This window comes from Xiphias gladius, chromosome 6 (assembly GCF_016859285.1).
Source record: "Xiphias gladius isolate SHS-SW01 ecotype Sanya breed wild chromosome 6, ASM1685928v1, whole genome shotgun sequence".
Taxonomy (NCBI): Eukaryota; Metazoa; Chordata; class Actinopteri; order Istiophoriformes; family Xiphiidae; genus Xiphias; species Xiphias gladius.
In genome coordinates, this window is record NC_053405.1 from 15,771,299 (window position 1) to 15,793,084 (window position 21,786).

Consider the following 21,786-nt stretch of genomic DNA (forward strand, 5'->3'; position numbering starts at 1 on the left):
GGAGAGAGCTAGTAGGCAAGATGCACCTAATTTCCCATCAACTCACAGTCAAGGGAAAACAAATGACAAGGGTGGCAATCACAATTTAACACTATAGAAAATTACAACCAGGTTAGTATTTTTGACTGTTTCCGACGCCTCACTGTGGAGCATAGTGGACTGAACTTCCTTGAGGACCCTATTATCCAAATGCTGGACTTACACCTTACCCCAGCTCCGATCCAAATGACCAGCGACATGACAAGCTCATCTGTTGGCGAATGCCGTCCCCTGACATCAGTTGAGCTATGAGCCCCCATAATGAGGAATCAAATAGGGCAGAATGGCCTCTAAATAAAACACAGGGTGGAAAATAGAAAGCGGAGTCGGGTGTCCTTGGGAGAGTGACAGCTACTGGTTTCATCCCCCCACCCTCTCTCGCCTTTTTTGCATCCCCTCATGGAAGCCTAAATGACTTTTCCCGACACGCATCGAGCGTTCCCGGGCTTTCTGCGCTCTGCCGCCCGGAACATGCAGGCATCAGTAAACAATGAAATCTCTGGGCTGAAATTGAATTTATAACCACATTACCTGCACAGATAGCGTCTCTGTATGGCGCCGCGATAAGAGCAATGGGATTTGATTTTCAGGTGTTTTATTGGTCCACTTTTTGGATAAGCCCCCCTGCTCTTCTGACTACATCCTTGTCCCAACCATTCACCTCTGCTCCACACAAACATCAGATTTAATGGTATGGTTGCGTGCTTGTTTGGATGTATAGATGAGTGTGTTGTGTGTGTGTATGTGTGTATGTGCATACATGCTTTTGCTGAGGCCTGTCTCATTGCTTGTGCTGAGCTCTCGTAAGTGACAGTTGTTGGTTCATGACTACCTTTTTACACGTCTCCATCCCCCCGCTGCCCTCCACCCCCGCCCACATAAACCCTGTCAGTATCAGTCAGCCTCACCCCCTTTCCACCCTGGGGGGTCTCAGACACACAACAGGGGGCTGTAAAACCTGCATGTGGGGCTTGTTAACTGTTCACTCACTACGGCAACTGGCTTGGATGGATTGGCCCTCTCTCACCGGGCTGTGCTGAGTGTGACTGGCCCATCTCCTAATGGATTCACTGTGTCTCTGGTCTGATTGTTTCCTTTTTCTGTCTTTGTGTCTCGCCACTTCAGGTCTTCCTTTCCCGACTGTCTAGCCTTTGGCCAGCTGCCATTTTCTGTCTTCCCACTTGGGAGGTTTATATATATCTATATTTAAGTCTTGTTTCTATTAAACAAAATGCATGGATCAGAATGGCACAGTTTCATTTTTATCCCTATTCTGTCGTCACTTGAAAATTGGCTGAACTGTTTTCATAATTAGTTTACAATGGTACTTTTATATACAACTTCAAAACCTTTACATCTGGACAATTTATCAATTTTTATACAGCTGTTATCAGGAAAGAATCACACAGATGAGCATACACAAATATGTATGAATATCTTATCTCCCCATGGATTTGAAGACAACAAACCGCTGGGGCAAGTAACCCATCAAAACACTGTGATATGTCTCAGCACCATCCCCACTATCAAGATCATCATGTGACTGTAAAGTTCATCTTTTTATACAAAAAACGATATCGCTGTCCTCCTTCCCCCCCTTGTATGACTGATGGTCAAATCCATTTTCTGTTCTTCTGCATCAAGATGTGGACTTTGACTGTCCTGGGTTCAGTACTCACCACAGAAACAGAGACATCAGAATCCTGCTGAGAAATCCGCAAAGCATCGAATCCCCCTGAAGGCCTGGCTAATGGCCGATGCCAGCACCCATATGACGGCTGCCAGTTCTGCCGATGCAGACGAAGCGGAGATGCCTAACGTGACCTTTAGTGAATGCCACATCACATCAGGCCTGTATGTCACCCGCTGACATTATGCTGGGGCATGAAAAGGCTGTTCTGCAGGGGAGACATGGTGACGAACATCCCCCCGGTGACAAACCTGTGGACATGGTATAATTCTGATTGACGTGAGGAGGATTGGACGGCTTTGAATGGCAGGGGACGTACAAGCAAGCATCCAGGGGAGTACGTGGATCTTGGTTTGCATCGGCTGGGTCTGTTTTTTTCTGTGTTTTTTGGCGATAAAGTGCTGAGACAACTCACTCCAACTGGCATCATTATCCCAATCATCAAACAATTCTCTAAGCACATCAGAAATCCCTCTATAAAGCCATAACAAGCAGAGACTCTATATAACCAGTAGGCATGTAGAGATTGGCGGGGGGAGTAAAGTTAACGCTTGGCGGCCAACACTGCATTGGTGGGTTGTGTAGGCAGGTCCTTGGCACACTTTCAGAGGAGATGGAGGGCTATAAAAGCCATTGGCTCCTGCCACACCTGTACCCCACCCTATCCCATGGCCTGCTTCCTATTTAAAAGCATCACATGCAGGATATTAGTCAGGGTTTTTTGCCGTCTGTGAGGTAGAGCTAACCTCTGAAGCAGAGGGGGGAGAGGGGAAAGTATGCAGGCCGCCGTTTGTTTTTTATTGGGGAAATAATGGCCTATTGAGAGGTTGGGTATTTAATGAGCAACATAATAGGCCCTGTAGTAACACATCTGCTATGAGCAGAGTCATTTCCTCAGCTTTCAAAGGCTGCTGCTCCAGCCTTTGAAACAGCAAGTCCAGTTGCCTTTGACTTAGTACTTCTAGATATCTGCTTTTTATTAATTGCAGTAATGCTACACCGGTAATACATAAAAGACAAATGTGCTGCTAGGCTACATATTCAATTCTAACCACATTCAACAGCCGTTCAAGGTACACTTCCTCTCCTGGCTTGACCTCAAATTTCTCACTGTCCAATCTAATTCCAGCATCCTTCAAAAATATCCTTCCCTACTCTGTAATCAATTGTGTTTAATGTATTAAAGACACTCACCACAACCACCACAACCTTTGGCCCTTGCACAAATCAATGCCTCGTTAGACCACTAATGATCATTCATTGACTAATAAGATCTGTATCAACCTCTTGTAGAACATTGATTGGCCTTTGGCCTCTGCAGTAATCTGTGCATTACGTGGACAACGGGAGATGGCAGCTGTGAGTCCTGGGGAGTCAGACGATGAAAAAGCTCCTGGTGGGAATGGATAGGAATCCTAAACCCCAAATAGACTCATTCTGAAGCACCTCAGGCCAAAACCCTTTTCTTCTGCCCTAAAGATCAATGGGCATAACCTCTCTGACCACAAGTCAATCAGTGCACAAACCCCCCAATTTCTCTCCCACTCGCTCTTTCTCTCTCTCATCTTCTCCATTTGTCATTGCAATTGTTCCATCAGGTGCGGGCGTGGCTCAGCATGTATATGTCCAATCATCTGGTTGATGGAGAGTGTACTGGGTAGCTGTGCGACAGTGTCCCTGTGACCATATTTCCCTTCTCAGGACCTGAGGGCAAAGATCGAACCCTGCCTCCGCTCCGCTCCTACCAATCAATCTGACCCTCATTGAGATGCATGGCTCAATGATCTTTGATAGTGACTTACAGATTAGAGAGAGGTAGTGGAAGTCAGGGGGAAAGTTGAGACTGTCCTTGGGTATTTGCGCTGATATGAGGCTACTTACAAGCCATCTCACGGGAAAACATCTTGTATGCATCCTAATTGGGTTGGGTAGGGTTCTTCTTCCGCAAGTTTTATGTCTGTGTTTAAATATACAGTATGTATTTTCTGGGTGGATCCAAGCAAACTATCACTAACACTGTCAGCTCTTCTCTCATGGTGCATCACGATCATCACAGGAGGAAAATTTGTTCTTTGAGGTGAGAGGGTGAGAGTGAACTCTGGAAAAATGGGAAAAATTAAAAATGTTCTTTGCCATCATGAGGAAGTAAAAAAGAAATGCAAGGAGTAGAAGAAGTACAAGGAGGTAAAACCAAACCTCTTTCATGCAAATAGTTGATAAAGAAGACAAAAAAGCTGTTGTTTTTTCTCTATTTGGATCTGTTTGGGCCCCCCCAGGCATTTTGGATCAGGTCTATGCTCTACTCTCTGGAGATTGGTTCTGACCATACATGGGTTTCTGAGGGATTTGATCTCTTTTAAATAAGATACATTTCCCACGTTTGTTTTGAATCAGGCCCATTGTGGTCCTGTGAAGAAATTTGCCTCATAGCTGAAAAACTGATAAAGAATTTCAGGAAATTTGCTAAGGGGTTAAGAAGCCGGCCATTAACTGCGATGTCCTTGGTTTGAGTCTGACTTGGGACCTTTTTTGCATGTCCTTCCCTTTCTCTTTCCCCTCATTTCATCTATCTACTGTCAGAATCTCAGATAAGGGCATAAAAAAAAAAAATCAGGCAATGAAACTCAGCATTTATGATCCTCTATCCAAAACTTGAGATGTCATTGAGCTCATACTCGGAGCAGCAAAATGCCAAATCCAGCCTTTGACATCCGTTTGCTTTCTGCTGTCTGTCAAAGTCAGAGCAGTCGCACTGGATCAAGAAGCCGCTGACAGCGGACAGCGATATAGAGCTGTTCACTGGTGGCTTGTCACTCACTCTGCACTCACAAGACAGACGGATGAAATATATGGAGATTCAACTCTGAACTTCAACTTCAACTTAACTACAAACGTTAGGTAATCAATTCCCATATTCGGTTTAAGTTAAACTTTTCTCAACAAATTTTCCCCAAAGTGGAAGGGAAGATGATGAAAACTTTATGAAGGCTTTTTGGAGAACGTTGACAATATAATGCCGACAACCACACGATGCTCGTTGGCATTTTTAGCAGCAATGAAACTAATTGGCACAACAACAAACAGTTCGTAAGTGACTTAGGAAACCGTGTAAACCTGCTCTGATGTATTTATATTTAATGTACTGGTATGATTACTGCAATTTATTTTATTTTCTTTTTGTTGTGTCTGTGTATATGTATATTGAAGCAAATATGTATTTGGCTGTTAATTCAAATCTATATATTATTCCCCTCATGATCATCTTAACTGTGTGTGTGTGTGTGTGTGTGTGTGTGTGTGTGTGTGTGTGTGTGTGTGTGTGTGTGTGTGTGTGTGTGTGTGTGTGTGTGTGAAAGAGAGAGGGAGAATGGAGAATGAGAGAGAGACATCAAGAAACTAATAGACAGATCACAATCCCTCATTAGAGGGTAATTAGATTAGCTCCAAAAATACAGATAACTGTTACCTGGACCACTGATTAATACACATTAATACTCTCTCTCTCTGTCTTTCTCTGCCTCTCTCTCTTTTTTATTATTCCATCGTCTCCTCATCACCCCCCCCCCCCCCCCGCCCTTTCTCTCAATTAGTGGTTAATAAGGAGAAAATGAGAGGATCGCTCTGTTGCTTGCAACAACTTTTCTAAATAGTCCTGGACAAACACTGTGTCACTGAGTGTGGAACTCATTGAAGAGTTTAATTATGCCAGGATTCAACAACAACAACAGAGCCTATAAAAGCAAGCTCTGACCAAACACTTGAGCAGTTGGCAGCATCGGCGTCGTCAACAATGGGCTTTAGCCAGGAATGTTTTTTGAGTAGCCTAGAATCTTTCTGACAGAAGAAAAAAATCTATAATCATCATCAAATGTATATCATTTAATTCCTGACCACCCCAACACTTGCTGCTGCTTGTGTGCTGATGTATAGACTGAGGGAGTGGGTGGGGCTGGGCAAAGTCCTGGCATACAAGCTTGGTAAGACCTCTGCAGCCTCCTTTGGCATGGCCGGCGTGCACTCTACTGGCACGGAGGCCAATCAATGCTGCTTCTGCTTGACCGTCAGGCTTATACAGAAGCAATAACGACAAAAAGTAAGGTATAAACGCAAGTCCCACTAGCGATAGTGTGACTAGATTTCAGAACCACTGGTTTACAAGCAAACCCTAACTGCTGTGATATTTGCTGCTGGTACATTCTAGCATTTTTTCTGGAGAACATGGCTAAGCACCGCTGAACTACAAGCTTACAGTGTTTTATTCAACATGTCTATTTTTCGATTGACTTAAGAGGGCTTTGGCCTCATTTTATACATCCAGATAATTTGGGGACCTATTTTAATCTTCCCAATACCCATGTGAAACACTGCTGTACCTCGTGCACGCACTAAATGGCAGTATGAACTTACCTACTAGCCTACATAAAGTAGTTTTTGTTTTGTGTAAATTGGTTCTGTTTTCTATGAAAGTAATTGTTTGTGCTCCTCCTATAGTTGCTAAAACACTTGGTGAAAAAAAAAAAAAATTAAATTAAATTTTTAGTTATTTCACCCAACACACATCATTGTGTTAATCGTAAATAGCCTGTATTGCAGTAGAGTTACAGGCAGAACAGCAGGGACCACCCAAAAAGCATCCAGCGGGTGACTGTGGCGCCAACTCCGACACATTCACTGTTGTAGACACAAAGTCCAAAACTCCATCTCACGCTCCTAAACACATCACACCAGTTTTGGCAATTTTAAAAAACTGAGTGAGTGAGCACATCCATTAGCAGACAATAGTTTTTCAGCAAGGAAAAAGAGTGGATTTACGATGTTCTTACTGCTGCTATCAGGTGCATGAGGCACATTCTTAAAATCTAGATGAGGTCCCCAGATGGTGAAAGGTTTAAGGTAGCAAGGTTTAGCATAGTTACAGCATGTAGCAAAAAGGGTATTCAGCTAAACTGAGTAAGAGAAAGAAGGAAAGACTTTAAAAAAAATAGGACAAAAAGAAGAATAAAGAATGTTCTTTTCTTTGTGCTGGAAAACACACGCTCTTTCTTTTGATTTTTTTATTTGTTTTTTCAGCCAGTACACTCTTCACTATGCGCCTTCTTGTGGGTTCATTATGGCCTGGGTTCTGTTTCACTGACTAAATGTGGTGGAAAACTGAAGAATATACACTAAGTGTACCAGTTGTGTGAACACTAACAGAGCTTTAACAACTAGAATGGCACTCAGTACCTGCAACAAGGCCAATGTCAAACAACATGTACCAGACTTCAGAGAAAAAAACAAAGTAAATGATCGAGATCTGCCCCAAAATTTAATGGGTTCTTCACTGGCCCATGCCCCATCCCTACACCGAGTTCAGTGCAAATCGGCTCAGTACTTTTCGCGTAATCATGCTGAAAAATGAACCAACAAACAAAACAACAAACAGACACGGATGCACAAAAGTTATAGACTATGACATGAAAATATCTGAAATCTATCTGAGGGAGTAACAGTTCAAGTCATCCCAGCAACATATTCTAATCAAGAAAAATGAATTGAGAAAGAAGCACTTGCTGTTTTGATTCTGCAGACTGACAATATAATCTGCGTTTTACTGTTATGAGATTACTTATAAATTTTCCTCACCAACATTTTATTACTGCAGTGCCAGCCAGTGTCTGGCCAGAAATCCAAAGGAATTAGAAAAACACCACTACACTGAAAATGCCAGAAAATACTAGATCTATCAACTGTTTTTGAGTAGTTAACATGTATTAAAGTAGATTTTCCCTTTCAGGTGGTAAATTCAGGCAGCTGACACTCATACACACACACACACACACACACACACAGTACTGCTCTACCAAGGAAAACACACCCACCTGCTTACCCCTCACACACCTGTCCCACATACACTTTGTGCTGCGCAGGTGAGCAGCGGAAATCTTAGCCATTAGGGAGCAGCATTCCACAGGGAGACAGAGGTGGTAGTCCACTTCAAACAAAATCTAAATTGTCGAACACTCCCAGGCATTATGCCAAGTTTGTGACAAGAAAAAGCCCCGCATTGGGCCTCGATCGCAGTGTGAGCAGGCCTCCAGTCAGAACTTGTTGAAACTTTTCGGACACCACTCCACAGCATCGCTCCTTTCAGCCTCATCAGCTGGCATTATTACAGATAAGCCACATCTCCCTCCCACCTCTCCTCCTCCAGATAACATCTGATACTGTCAGAAACACAGTGTTGACTGCTGCTGGTACGAGAGGAACACAAGCACCTGGTGCTGTGTGATACACCTGTGTTTGGGTTAGTCACACTTCCTAAAGGATGTTATTGTGTCTGCCTGGATGAGCAAACAATTACGGCAGATGACGATGGTTTTATCTTCAAACAGTCGAAAGATAGAGATGATTGGGCAGCTTATCTTCAGTAAACCACACAAAAGGAAAAAAGGAATCAGGATCTTGAAGGATTACTCAATTCCTTGTGTATAAAATATTGAAGGGTAAATAAATCTTGGAGGAAGACTTTTTTACAATCTAGGAAATCACTTATGTAAAAATGAATAATTCTTATTATTTTTAGCACATTTTTTCATTTTCCTAGAGTAATAGAAGTCTCAAATACACAGAACAAGGTTATACAAGTATGAAAATTCTGTCATTTTCTGGTGAGCATGTAAAACAAAACTGCCTTCTACAGTGAATTACTTTGTAAACTCTATTTACAGTGATCCGGAGTGTAACCTGCCCTAAGAGATTAAGGCAAGATGTAACATGGACATTCATTCCAATCCAATATAACATCGAATCCTAAACTGCCCAAAATAGCCGTACAGTAGAACTATACCAACACGTCTCAACAAAAACTAAACATTATGAACGTCCCAATATAAACATTTTTTGCAGAGCTGTTCTATTGGATTCAATTAGATTGTGCAGGTGTTCATGATCTTTTGTACTCTCCGCGTGATGAAATTCTCTTACTGTAATTCTGCTTCAAAAAATCTGATTTGCAAGTGTGTTGCCTAACTGTTGAAATCTAGTGATGTTTAAGCACTAAATTGCATAGAAATGTCAGCAGTAAATAATGCTTTAATAGCTGTCGTGGTTGTTTTCTTTTGAGAATAAATCCCTGCGTGCTGTGTCTGGTATCCCAGCACCAGACAGTCTCGTCTCTCCTAACCCTGATGCCTTTTTAAGAAAAAGACATACTGAGCTTTAATGTGACACTCTGAGTGGACTGATGGCCTTCCACAACAGACTGTAAATTTGCTTCGGCTGATAGTTTTATTGTGTGTCAGTGTGTGGTGTGTGTGTGTGTGTGTGTGTGTGTGTGTGTGTGTGTGTGTGTGTGTGTGTGTGTGTGTGTGTGTGTGTGTGTGTGTGTGTGTGTGTTGGTGGGTTTGTGTGAAGTGAAACTACGAGTGTGAATATGCACACATTGTAATGGTCTGTGTGTGAGAAAGACGGAGAGAGTGTAGAAATGTGTGTATAAACACACTCTTGAGTGTGTGTGTGTGTGTGTGTGTGTGTGTGTGTGTCTGTGTGTGTATGTGCTCATGTATATATCATTTACACACACCGCTGTGTAGCCGTGGTGAGCGCAGCGCAGTGTGAGCCCCCGTCGATACGCCCCTCCGATCCCCCTTGTCAGCAAACACAGGAGAACAAAGAGGTCTATGGCAGCGCCAGCGGGTATAGATCTTCTCCCCTGTGTTCTCACTCAGTGGGGTCACACAGGAGCCGCTCACAGTTCAATCTCCTCTACTTGACTGATCAGGAGCTTTGAGCCACTGCTAATGAGACTGGACCCTCTCCAGTCTGCAGGACCCTGCACCAGCCTGCCCAGAGCAAAGGAGTCCAGGAGCCCACTCTGATACAAGCAGCCATTTCAAACTGGAATTCAAGTTAAAACTAATTAAAAGCAATAATTGGTTATAAACTTTATTGGTTAAAGCCCCTTAGAGTCAAAGGCTGCTGAACAGAGAGCCACTGTTAGCACGGACACTGAGTCTCAAAGGAAAAACAGCTATGAAATAGTTGACAAAGTATGTATCTTCACAAGTAAAACATTTACACCAGCAAAATGAGCAACTATGGATCCCCATGAACTAAACCTGCACTCAGTGACACTTTGTTCTTCTACAATGAAAAGAAAAATTCATATTAAGCCATTTTTTCTGTTAAAGACTGTGACTAGTTCCAATACAAAGCAAACATTTCTTGAAATTCTCAAAACAGGTAAAACTGAGCTGGAAACTTGTTTGATGATTCTGCTGTACAAAATTTTCAACCTGTTCTGATTATGGATTATTACTCTGATTGTTGGATTGTTATGGTGGGTGTTCTAATGTGAGATATAGCTGCTGTTTTTCTTATGTGAAACTCAGCTACAGTAGCGTAGCCATTCGATGTGCTATAATGGTGTAATTTGCATTGAAACAATCCACAGCATGTATCCCATAATCATTCAGTGATTGATTTGTAATTGTACTAATAGGGTCACGACCGAGACAATAGGATGTGCAAAGCAGTGTCCCTGCCCTTACTCAGCCTCACAGACTCACAGCGGGCCTGCCGAGCTCTGCCTGTGTGGTCTATGGGGACAATTAGCACAATCTCCATACTAATGGTAGCCTGTAATGGACACTGCTGAGCCTGCCAGCCACTGCGTGTGCGCGTGTGTGTTTGCCTGTGTGTTTGCATATGCATGTGTGTGAGGGAATGTTTGCATACGCGCATATTCTTCAGTGCAAGTGCCTTCCTGTGTGTAGTTGAGAGTCTGCCGGCCCTCTGGTGTATGTGTGTGTGTGTGTGTGTGTGTGTGTGTGTGTGTGTGTGTGTGTGTGTGTGTGTGTGTGTGTGTGTGTGTGTGTGTGTGTGTGTGTGCGTGCAAACTGACTTCCTGTGTGTTTGTATCTATGTATGTATGTGTGTGTGCGTGGGTGTGTAAGAAGCCAGTAGCCCGTATTTTACTGAGATGACCCCCCCCTCACCCACTTTGCTTGCGGCTCTAACCCTGATCCACGGCCACTCATTAGCACCATAATAAAGAGTTGAGACGACACGTAAAAGGTTATATACTGCTGGACTGCTGTTTTCCAACCAATTATCAGGCCTGTGATTTATGGCCCAGACCCAATGCTATTCTCTGAGGAGAATTGGGGGAGTGTTTACACCCCTACACAGCAGGGTGAGAGGTCAGTCCTGGCAAACTTTGACCTTTAAGGCAGGGGTGCAGTGGCGCTGATGGGAGTTTGGCGAACAGCTAAGCAGCACTGGATGTGACTCAATCAGTCGGAGGGTCTTTAGGATGCATGTGTAAGTAATCTGTGTTTGAACTGTCACATGCACATGGTTATATAACCCAACAAATATGAACTTTCACTATAAGGCTGTGTCCCTGCCTACTATATAGTGCACTATATTTAGTCTGCACCGTTTTCAATATCTGAATTCTGAGGGTGAAATTTATGTGCTATTTAATGCAATAAAACCCTCCCACAGTGGAATGAAAGACGAAGTGTCCATGGCATGTTCTGCTATCTACTCTACATCTCTCGGTGGTAATGCAAAGTGGCAATTATTAAGTATCAGAAATCTCAATTTCCTGCCCATTAAAGAGTAAACTTTTGAGTGTCTCTTATGCGGACACCATTACACTCTGCAGCTCCCTAAAGATGTCTTACATTTATTCATATTTTTTTCTTTAAATTACAATAAATTTGTACATTAGGTACAATGGCTGAAAATCCTGCTTATAAAGCTGCTAAATGATGTCAGGCCATCGTGTATTTGGGAGTCGAAGCTATCATGCCTGGCATGCTTTTGACGTATTGTCAAGCTCCTCCACAGCAGGGAGAACAAGCAAAAGTGACATGCTGTAATGAGGTCTGTGTGTGACACTCAGGAAGCACACATATACAACACACACACATACTGTTTATTATATATATATATATATATATATGTGTGTAGGTGTTTGGCTGCCATCTAGGCGTGCAGGATTGGTGTGGTCTTGCTGTCTGTCTCCTCGGCTCCTCAGCAGCATGTGTTTAACCCCAGCATTTGGCCTTAGTGCCCTCTCTATCTGCCTGACTGATTTGTTAGGCTCTGGGGACAGGACAGAGGATGTGAGTTTGTGCGTGCATGTGTGTGTGCCACTTCATACGCATATGCGATTCAATCTACAGAAATAACCTCTCTGTCTTTACCCCGTGCCTGTCCTATACACACACACACACACACATACACTCTCACACACACACAAACCGGGTCTTTGATGTGAGATCAGAGGCAGCCGTGATGCAGGTCGATCAGGTGCACATAGAGAGAAGTAGAAAGAGGGAAAAACGGAGAGCGGTGAAAAAGGAAAGATGGCCTCTGTTAAAACAAGGCTGTTGTTTTAACGACCCCTGGGCCCTGCACTCATTATGACCCTCTCTCCCTCTTTCTCCATCTCTGTGTCTTCCTTTCTCTGTTTCTTCTGTCTACTTGAGCCTCCCTCTCTCTACACAGAAGCAGCGCTGTTCATGTGGGCCGATCACAGTAGGCGATGGAGGCAGATACAAGATGTATTATGACTCATGTTTCGACAGAACATTCTGCTGACCATCTAACAGGTGCTGATGGTCACTGCAAAAAGAACCCCATGTGCGCGCACGCGCAGACGCGCATACACACGCATACACACGCATACAGACGCACACACACACACACACACACACACACACACACACACACACACACACACACACACACACACACACACACACACACACACACACACACACACACACACAGAGAGAGAGAGAGTGAGAGAGGGAGAGAGATTTCCCCCTGCTACTGTAAAATCCTAGTGCCAGACTTATAGAAATCCTGTCTGTCTCCGACAAGCCGTGTGGTCCACAGCCTGGTGCAGCCTGAAAGTTTTGAAGATGCCTGCACCGAGGCTGTAACACACACACAGATACACACACTGCATTCTTGACGCATTCACAAATGCATAAAAACATATGCATGACAAGACCACAACACACAGATTGAAATACACGAGGGAAAACCTATCCACTTTCCCTCTCTCCAGTCCTTATAAGATGAAGGGAAAGAGGTAAAAAGCCGAGAAGAGTTTCCCCTCCTGCCAGGATGAAAGCCCCTTTTACTTTACATTAGGAGAACAAACTACCATCACAACAGGAGGGGGAACAGTCAACCGCGGCGTGCTCTCACATCAAACACAACCACCATTAATATTGTAATGCTTCCTCCCTGAGTGTTTGAAATCAAGACAGCCAGTGTGGTCAGTCAGAGAGCTGGTTGCAGATGTAACTTTATTTGGGATGATACAGCTTTGAAAACAGACTGAACAACACTGTGGCTGCAGTATGTGTTGCAGTCAGGTGAATATTACAGAGTCCAAGCTTTGTAGGAACCAGATGTTTGTATCTTGAGCCTTCGCCTCTTTCTTTTCAGTCTACAAAAACTACCCACCAAAAACTTTGTGCAATTTTCTTTAGATCTTTTTTCCTTCTTTACATCCGCCTGCCAACATTTCCCATGTCTGTTGTTGACATTTCTACCCTATTATTGCTGCATTACTTCAGTTTTCTTACTAAAGTTTGTTCGTGACAGATCCCACAAACACCAAATCACAACAGCAACAAAAAAAGCATAAAAACCAAGTGTAAGAATATGGTGAGTGTGAATGTTGATGCATGGAGTGCACATGCAAGTCCGCCTGATAAGGAGTATTCACCCTGGGAATAATAGTGGGCAGCAGATACTATATGTGTATGCATGAGCATCGAGTGGTTGCTATTGATCTCCTGTGGTCTGCCAGTGGGATGTAAACACTATGTCTTTCAACAGGAAGCTCCACTCAATATGAGCAGCCATCAACAACTGTCTTCACAGAAAACACAGCGTATAGACGCCCTCCCTGTTATCAAATCAGCATACACAGCTAGAGTTATGTGGCCTGTGTGTGTGTGAGAGAAAGATATGTCAATAAACCATACAAACTTATGCGCACAAATAACTGTATGTCAAATATGCACAAACATGCATGGGTGTTGGGTGAAAACTATGTAACAGAATAATTCTGATGATTTTTATGATTTAATGACGGAATGACCACAAGCTACTCTGTGGGTTCATTTTGCAATATTTGGCCTAATGAATGGCCTTCAAGCTAAAAACAACAATACTTCCCTTTATTCTCGAAAACATGACAGTTGGGAGATATGAGGTTTTCACCTGACAGCAGTAATATACTAAAAATCGAAATCACATCCATCTTAACATGTACACACAGGAATACACCCACCTTCAAACACACACACACACACACACACACACACACACACACACACACACACACACACACACACACACACACACGCAGACTAAGCATGTAAGCTGTGTCTGGAACAAGCTCAAACCCATCAAACTTCACCAGAGAGATAATCCATGTGCCAAATCTAAGATGAATCTATGTAATATTGATTCTGTCCAGGCGCTGCACTAGTCCGCTAACAACCCATGAATAACCGACCGTGGAGGACACTTACACACTGAGCGCATCTGGCGGAGAACCCTAAGTGTCTGTTACGTTTAAATGTTTGCTGTCTATTAACTTCCTGTGGGATTTCTTTTCGCTCAGGTGAAGATTTGGCGAGTCTCTCAGTGCCTCCTCATCCCAGTAAGAGAAGTTTTTGATGGCCCGTGTCTGATTCAAAGGCCTGATGCACAGATGTTGTTGTGTTGAGGAGTTTTATCCATGTTAAACACCTGTAGTCAGATTCAATGCTTGCTGTGAAGATAGTCTGTTTAAGGTTTCATGTTTCACCTTATGACAGTAGACACATACACACACACACACACACACACACACACACACACACACACACACACACACACACACACACACACACACACACACACACACACACAGACCCACACAGGCCATAAACAAATAAATGATAATTCTCACATTAATTGTTCGTGCACAGTATATTCTGCAGTTGACAAGCACGATGTTTAGAAAAGCAGTGTTTTGAAATTTGAAACAGTAGACTGAATTAAAATTTAAAAAAAAAACAAAACAGCTCAGTAATAAATAAGAAAAAAAGCCCTGTAATTTACATGTGTGAATCTGTTCATAATGTCCCAGTTATATGCCAGCAATACAAATTGAGTCTGATGAGAAGTTGCAACTGACACTGTAAAGTTTTGTATTTATTGCTTTGCATCAAATGCACGTTGCATCAAATCTGCAACATGTAAGCTACAACATTAGATAATTTCCTCTCCCATTAATTCTTATTGGTCTCACGTATCACAACAAATGCCATACTTGCGACGACCCATGCATGAGCACGCAAGAGGCATGTCAAGTTTATAGCGAGCAACAAACATTGATGAAATGCTGCCACAATTTGCGATCTGCTTGTAAGCAGTACTTTGAAATTGCTTTTGTCAAAAAGGCTCTAGGAGAGACCTGTCCAGAAGTGATAAATAGGTGAAATCACTGATCAGATGCACAGTTCTGTCAGGTACACAAGAGTTGATTATGTTTTTTGTTTGTTGGCTTTCATGGTTCTCTTTGTTCACTGTACAGAAGATGATTTTCAGTTTTCTGACGGCCACATCCAGGAATTCCATGTGGTACAAGCATCACAACACGGGGGCTCTCAAACATCTGGCTCCAGTTATCACAGCTCTCACTCAGCTTTGCCACCACAGTAAGATACAGACACACACATACACACACCACTCCGTCAGCGTCTGGCCGTGGTGTGTTTTGCCACTCCACTCCTCCGGTTTCCCAACTTGTGTTTCTGGTAAAGGGCCATTTTAGTTCCAGCTCAGGCCTGTGGCGGCAAGCATCTCCCCGAGGAAAATAAGCATGACTCGCTCCAGTGAAGACATCTGCCCTTTGAAAGCAAGCGTGGCTGTTTGAACAGCTGTCAGAGCACACCGTGCGTCTCAGACCTTCCCTGATAAAACAGAAGCAAGTCTGGGAGGGAAAATCGACAGAGGAAAGACACTAAATGGACAGAAGGTGACATCCACAGATAAGGATACACAAGGTAGAAGAGATGCCCTACCTGCTCGTTGTGTAGACTGACAAGAAGCTAAGAGAGGATCTACAGCACTTGGTCATCTGTGCTCAGAACTGGAGAATATGTTAAAAATTACTTTTCTTGTTGAGCAATCTGTGACAACATTAGCCACAATGACACATTCTTGATCCAACAGTGTGTGTTATTGTGGGTAAGCTTAAATTCCTACAGATCCTTCTGAAGTTTGCCAAAACTAGAAAGGAGTGCAATCTCCAAGACAGAAAGTCATTAGTAACAAAACTGAAGAAAATTAATGTTGCCTCAACGTGTTTGCTCCAAAACTTTTAGATTTATTCAGAGGAAAGCTGGCACAAGCATCATCATTTCCCTCTCAATGCAAAAATACTTCCACAAAGGATATTTAGGAGCACGGGGCAGCTACATTTCAGTGTCCAGGGCAGTGTAAAGAAATATTCCTAATACCTAACACGGATGTCTTGAGGGGGGGACCATAGCACTCATTGGAAAACCACACAGACAGTCACTAATGAAGAAAACTTAAAAAGTATGAAAGGAGGATTTTATGGTCCAGCTTGTAGTTCAGTGAGAATTTGCATTGCCATCGCCACTGCAGTGTGCGAGCAGTAAACGCTGTCATACCCCAAGAAGATTTCAAGCTTAACACTTAAGACTTTTGGTCCTGAAGTGACTGTCTGTTACCCAGTCAAGAGGAACAAGTGTATGTCAGACTTAGAAAAGTGCTGGGAGCTCAATTGCATTAAAGCTCTTAGTTTGCCGGAGCTCCAATCTAATTGGATAAAGCTGGAAAAGCAGCTTCCAATGTGCTCGAAACCATTTTTCCTCATATTTTGGGGGGAGAAGTGCTCCCCGTGTTCTGTTCCACCCCGTCTTTTGTCCTTGTCAACATTCCCCCAAATGAGATTCCCAAAATCAGGAGGTGAGGGCTGCACGCACGCACGAGTGCACAGAGCAAACATTGTCAGACAGACACACCTCTCACACCAGCATGCTGGCTGGCATCTCTTCCTTTCCCGTCCTTATTAAAATTCCATATTGAGATTCCTTTCCTGCCACTCCGCCTCCCTGGCCCTGTCACTCAGCCACCAGCCAGCAACAAAATCAGCAAGTTTCAGCAAAGACACAGATATATTCATAGAGACACACGGCACGGCACACAATCCAAACTTTTCTTAAGACAACTTGTCCCTGCTCCTGCCCTTTATGTGTGGGATTAAAGTTTCCTTTAGGTGATATGTATGAGAGCGTGTATCGACGTCTCCCCCTCCTGCCTTCGCCCCTCTCCATCTCTGCCCCCCCTTCCCATTGTCATTATTTTCGATGGTGTCCCTCTCTGATCTGCCGAGCCTTTGGGTGCTCTCTTTCCTCTCTCTCTCTGTCTTTGTCTGGTCCCTTTCATCTGTCAGGCGCTCCCCTTGGCGACCGCCACTGAGGGGGTTTGATTTCCCATCATGCCTAGCATTGCCTCCCTGACTCCGACTCCCTTTCTCCCTCCCCTCTCCCTCTGAGGCGAGTGTTGTGCCCCCGCGCCGTTGGGCAATTATCCCCGGGAGTAATGAGGAGCGTCTCTCTCCACGGCGCGCTGACTGACACCTCTCCCACTCATTTGTCAACAAATCAGACGGCTGGTGTGGGCGGCCATATTGAGCTGAGGGTTGTCATTGGGAAGCTCGGGCTGAGGCGCATCGCCACGTCGCTCTCTCCCTCTCTCTTTTTCTCTATCCTCCTCCATCCCTTCCTCTCTATCTCTGTTACTCGTTATCTCTGACAGGGTGTCATTCGTTCCAACTCTCCCTCCTCCTATGTCAACCCTCCATACACTCCGATGTATTTGTGTTCCTCAGTCACCAAGAAAAGTCTGACTCCCAAGAGGCCTAATGGTCATATGTGGCTAATGATCACTAAGCTGAATAAGTGACACTATTCCATTTATTTGTGTCAAAGTCAGTCACAGCCAGTTGCTGTAAACACTTTGCCCAACTAGACGATAAAGACTAGAGTGCAAAAAGGAAAATATTTTCAGATACATCATTACTCATAAAGGCCCCTTTCAATTTGTCACCCTTAGTCGACACAGCTGTAGAGGATATGTAAATCTCATCTGCCTTGTCCTGTCAGGGTGAGCAAGGTCTGGATGTGCTCAATTAAACTCTGCATATTTCACAGCATACTTTAAAGATGTTAGATGAGTAACTTTGTGTGATCTTTTGGTGTGTGCAGTGAAAGCCGGGCATGTTTACATACCAAAACAGATGTGAGGTTTCTGTGAGTTGAGTCTGTACTCACTGTGCTCTTTGCGCTCCTCCGGGCTCGACGAGGCCTCTCCATCCGACAGCAGGCCAGACATGGAGAACAGCTTCCTCCCTGAGTCCTCCCCAGCTTTGAGGGAGCCTCCCGAGCAGCTGAAGTCAAACTCCTTCCCCTCCACCTCTGGGAAGCAGCTTTTCAGCCTCTTGGCAGGGGTGAAAGCCGACTGGTAGCCCCCCGACTCCCTCTCCTCTTGCGGAGAGGAGAAAGGTCGGAAGGCGCCCACCCCACTGTGGTTGAGCATACCGAGGGTGGAGCAGTCCAGGTTTGGTGGGGTGAACTGCGGGTGCAGGTGGAGCAGGGAGGCTGGGAAGTCTCGGGAGGGAAAAGTGCCTGACATGGGGCCCTGGCGCTGGTACATGGAGGTGAATGTGTAGGAGGCTGAGGGGAAGGGGAGGTGGAGGTCCTTCTCTACGGAAGCAGGGACACCAAAGGGCCTGGGCGCCTGGCAGGGGACAGACGCGTCTCGGCCGGCCTCGGCAGTGGAGGCGAGGACCATTAGGGCAGGGGAGGCCAGTGGAGCTGGCAGGTAGGAGGGGCTGTCCATCTTGAAGGGGCGGTGAAGGTCCATTCACCACCCTGTTAGTGGTCCTGAGGAGAGGGAGAGGAGAGTGTTGAGGTGGAGCGTAAAGGCTGAGCTACAACAAGACGTGAAAGGAAAATTACTAAGTGTTTCAAAAGGTGCTCTATTTAGGTGACAAACAAAAGGTAATTATTTTCCTTTCACCATTACTGCATTACTGGATTGTCATAATTAATTTGAGATGTCTTATGATGAAATAAATTTGATATTAGCTGAAAAAGAACATTATTTCATTTTGTTAAGTTCAAATCGAAATTGTTTAATTATCCCAAGCAGAAAATCTTCATCTCTTCATTTTATGAAACACACCTAGTTGCAGCTCTTGAGGAATTTTTACAGTCATAGTTTTGGACTAATTTCATTTCATTTAAAAGGGTTGGAGGAGGCCTACTGTGCCTGTAAATAATTACTACGGAATAGATTGCCAATAAAACACACACGTAGCCGAAGCCTGCAAAAGATAAATTTAATAGTGAGGTATAAGCAATTAGATTTGTGAAAATCATCCCAATACAATCGGAAAAAGTACGAACTGTCTCGTTTTTTTCTCTGTAAAGAATTAATTGTCTCACTAAATCATTAAATTGTAAAACATGCTGATTGTGACCAATAAAATAAAATCGTCGCTGGGTCTCTTTAAGTAGAATAAACACCTCGTAATAAAAGTTTCTCAGCATTTCTGTTCTAAAATAACAACAATCTACAAAAAACGTAGCCTAAAAGGATTAAACGAATGTAATTAAATGTGTGTTTTTTTTTAATAACAAGCTTAAAGTTGAACATTGATGTATCCCCCCCAAAAAACGGCTTGATCTAATTTGCTATTTCACTGTGTCTTTAACTGAAATTGAATAATTAGCAAAAGATTGGCAATAGTCCAGAAAAAAGGCCTTAATATGAAAGTGATTTTTCGGCCGGATGATTCGACTTTTTGAACTTACATCAGGCTTTTTTTTTTTTTTTTTTTTTTTTCCCAGTTTATGGACCAAAACATCTGTTCTTGAATATACACGGGGTGAGACTGAAAGTTTGCGCAATAGTGACATGCAATAAACGACTTTTTTTTTCCCCCAACAAAGAATAAGAAAAAAAGCCCATACTCTGCGATTCAGTGACAAGAAGATACCATGACTTTTCACACACGTTTAAAAGCGCGAAGGAGGTCATTATTTGACCCTTTCATAGGGGAAGAAATAGTGTGTTTCAGAAGCCTCGACACTTCTGCGGCGACAGCGCACAAGTTCCCCTCGCTTCATAGAAAAACTACCACAAAGCCTCACACGCCACAGAACACATGGCAATCAAATCACCAATTAAACCAATTAAAACAAATGAAGCTGTAATCACTTGTGTTATCAGGCAGCATCAGCCGGCACTTACCGTGATGAAGTACTCAAAGCGAGAATTATTTCGCCGTCAAGCAACTCCCTCACTCTCCCTCTCTTTCAACTTATAATTTCAAGGACGCGGCACTTTCTCCTGGTCGCGCAGGAAAGAGCGAAAAGGAGGGGAGAAAAAAAAGAAAAAAAAAAGAACGTGCAGCTGCGGGCAGCGTCGGCTTTTCCAGTCCTCCAGATGTTGAGAGTGTTGAAGAGGAGTTGGGTTAACGCTGAGATGTGTGTAGTTGAGAGAGGTGTAGCCGCTGTGTTTGTGGGCAGGATCGGGGCATCAGTGAGTGGACTAGCTGCGGATCTCTCTGCCTCTGCTGGTCTCTCCTTCATGCGCTCTATGTGACAACCCCCCCCCCCCCCCGCCTTCTTTCTCTGTAGCCTCTTCCCCCCTCTAGCCTGCTCTTTCCCCCTGAGACCCGCTGCCTGCGATGGACGCATTCAATTTCTTGCCCTCGGTAAAGAGTGAAATTGAGTCAAAAGAAAAATACAGTATTCAGTTTTCCCGAAGGAGGGAAAAAAAAAAAAAAAAAACTTGAAAACCTCGTGGCATACAGGTGCCAGATCATATAATTGGGAACACAGAATCAAAAAGAAATCTGTATTTTTTTTTAATAAAAACCCATATCTTCTATTACAATCATTATCTTATTGGTCTATAATTATAGCCACTAAAAGAATTACACCTGTACATACCCTCAAATTTGGGGGACCCCACATATCAGAGATGTGAAAGGGCCTACATACTCTATTTTTCACCATAAAGAGCCTGAATTCGGTGCATTGGGTACACAAGTTAACCCACCCGAGTCATCACTTTCTGGGTGTGTGGTGGCGTCACTGCCTTCTTACCGTGAACGACAGGTGATGGAGTTATCCTCTCCTCCATGGCTCACTGAGCCTACAGTCTCCAGCCCTGTGTGATTGACACTTGGGAACATTCCCTTTTGATGAGACACAATGTAAACCAATGGTATTATTTGTCACAGATAATCTGCTTTCAACTCCAACACATTACACATAGTGTAATATCTACATTATTCATATCTGATTTCCAGCACATTGTCAGAAAGCACAGCTCAGAGCACCACAAATCAGCCCAAATCACTCTTAATTTGTTTTTATCGGTATTGGTATTGCTTAAAGACTTTTTGAAATAATGTAATTGAAATAATTCCTTATTCCCTGGAGCCAATCCAGAGGCTTTACACTGCTAATCTAATGTGACACGCAATTTCCGTCTCTCAGACGATTGCTTCCCCTCAGGTCCCTGTCTTTAATGAACAACCATTTGGCTGTGAGCCTGTGTGCGTGCATGTGTGTGTGAGTGTGTGTGCCTTCGTGTGTGTGTGTGTGTGTGTGTGTGTGTGTGAGTGTGTGTGCCTTCGTGTGTGTGTGTTTGTGTGTGCGTGTGTGTGTTATCAGAGAGCAAGAGAGAGTCCTGATATAGGAAATGAGTGAATTGGGAATATCACAGCCAAGAAGAAGACACAAGGAGGAGGCTTGTGGGGAGACATAGCTGGAAATCAGTGGGTGCTAACTCGGCCTGAAAACACACTGGATAATTGGGATATAAAATAAATACTGACTCTCATGTCTACCTAAGGTGAAAGAGAACCATGATTTAGCCTGGACAGTTCATCTGTCCCTCACATCATCTGTCCTCTCACATGTAAAGGCAACCGGTTGGTGAAG

At 43.7% G+C, this 21,786-nt stretch overlaps 1 protein-coding gene across 1 annotated transcript in view; it reads right to left on the minus strand.

Moving 5' to 3' along the window:
* Positions 1–18,691, minus strand: part of rnf220b (ring finger protein 220b) — a 29,098-nt gene extending 10,407 nt beyond the window's left edge. The window contains exon 1 of the mRNA XM_040129297.1: positions 18,100–18,691. Within this exon, the coding sequence (XP_039985231.1) occupies positions 18,100–18,691 (592 nt within the window). The remainder of the gene's footprint in view (positions 1–18,099) is intronic.
* Positions 18,692–21,786: the final 3,095 nt, after the last annotated feature.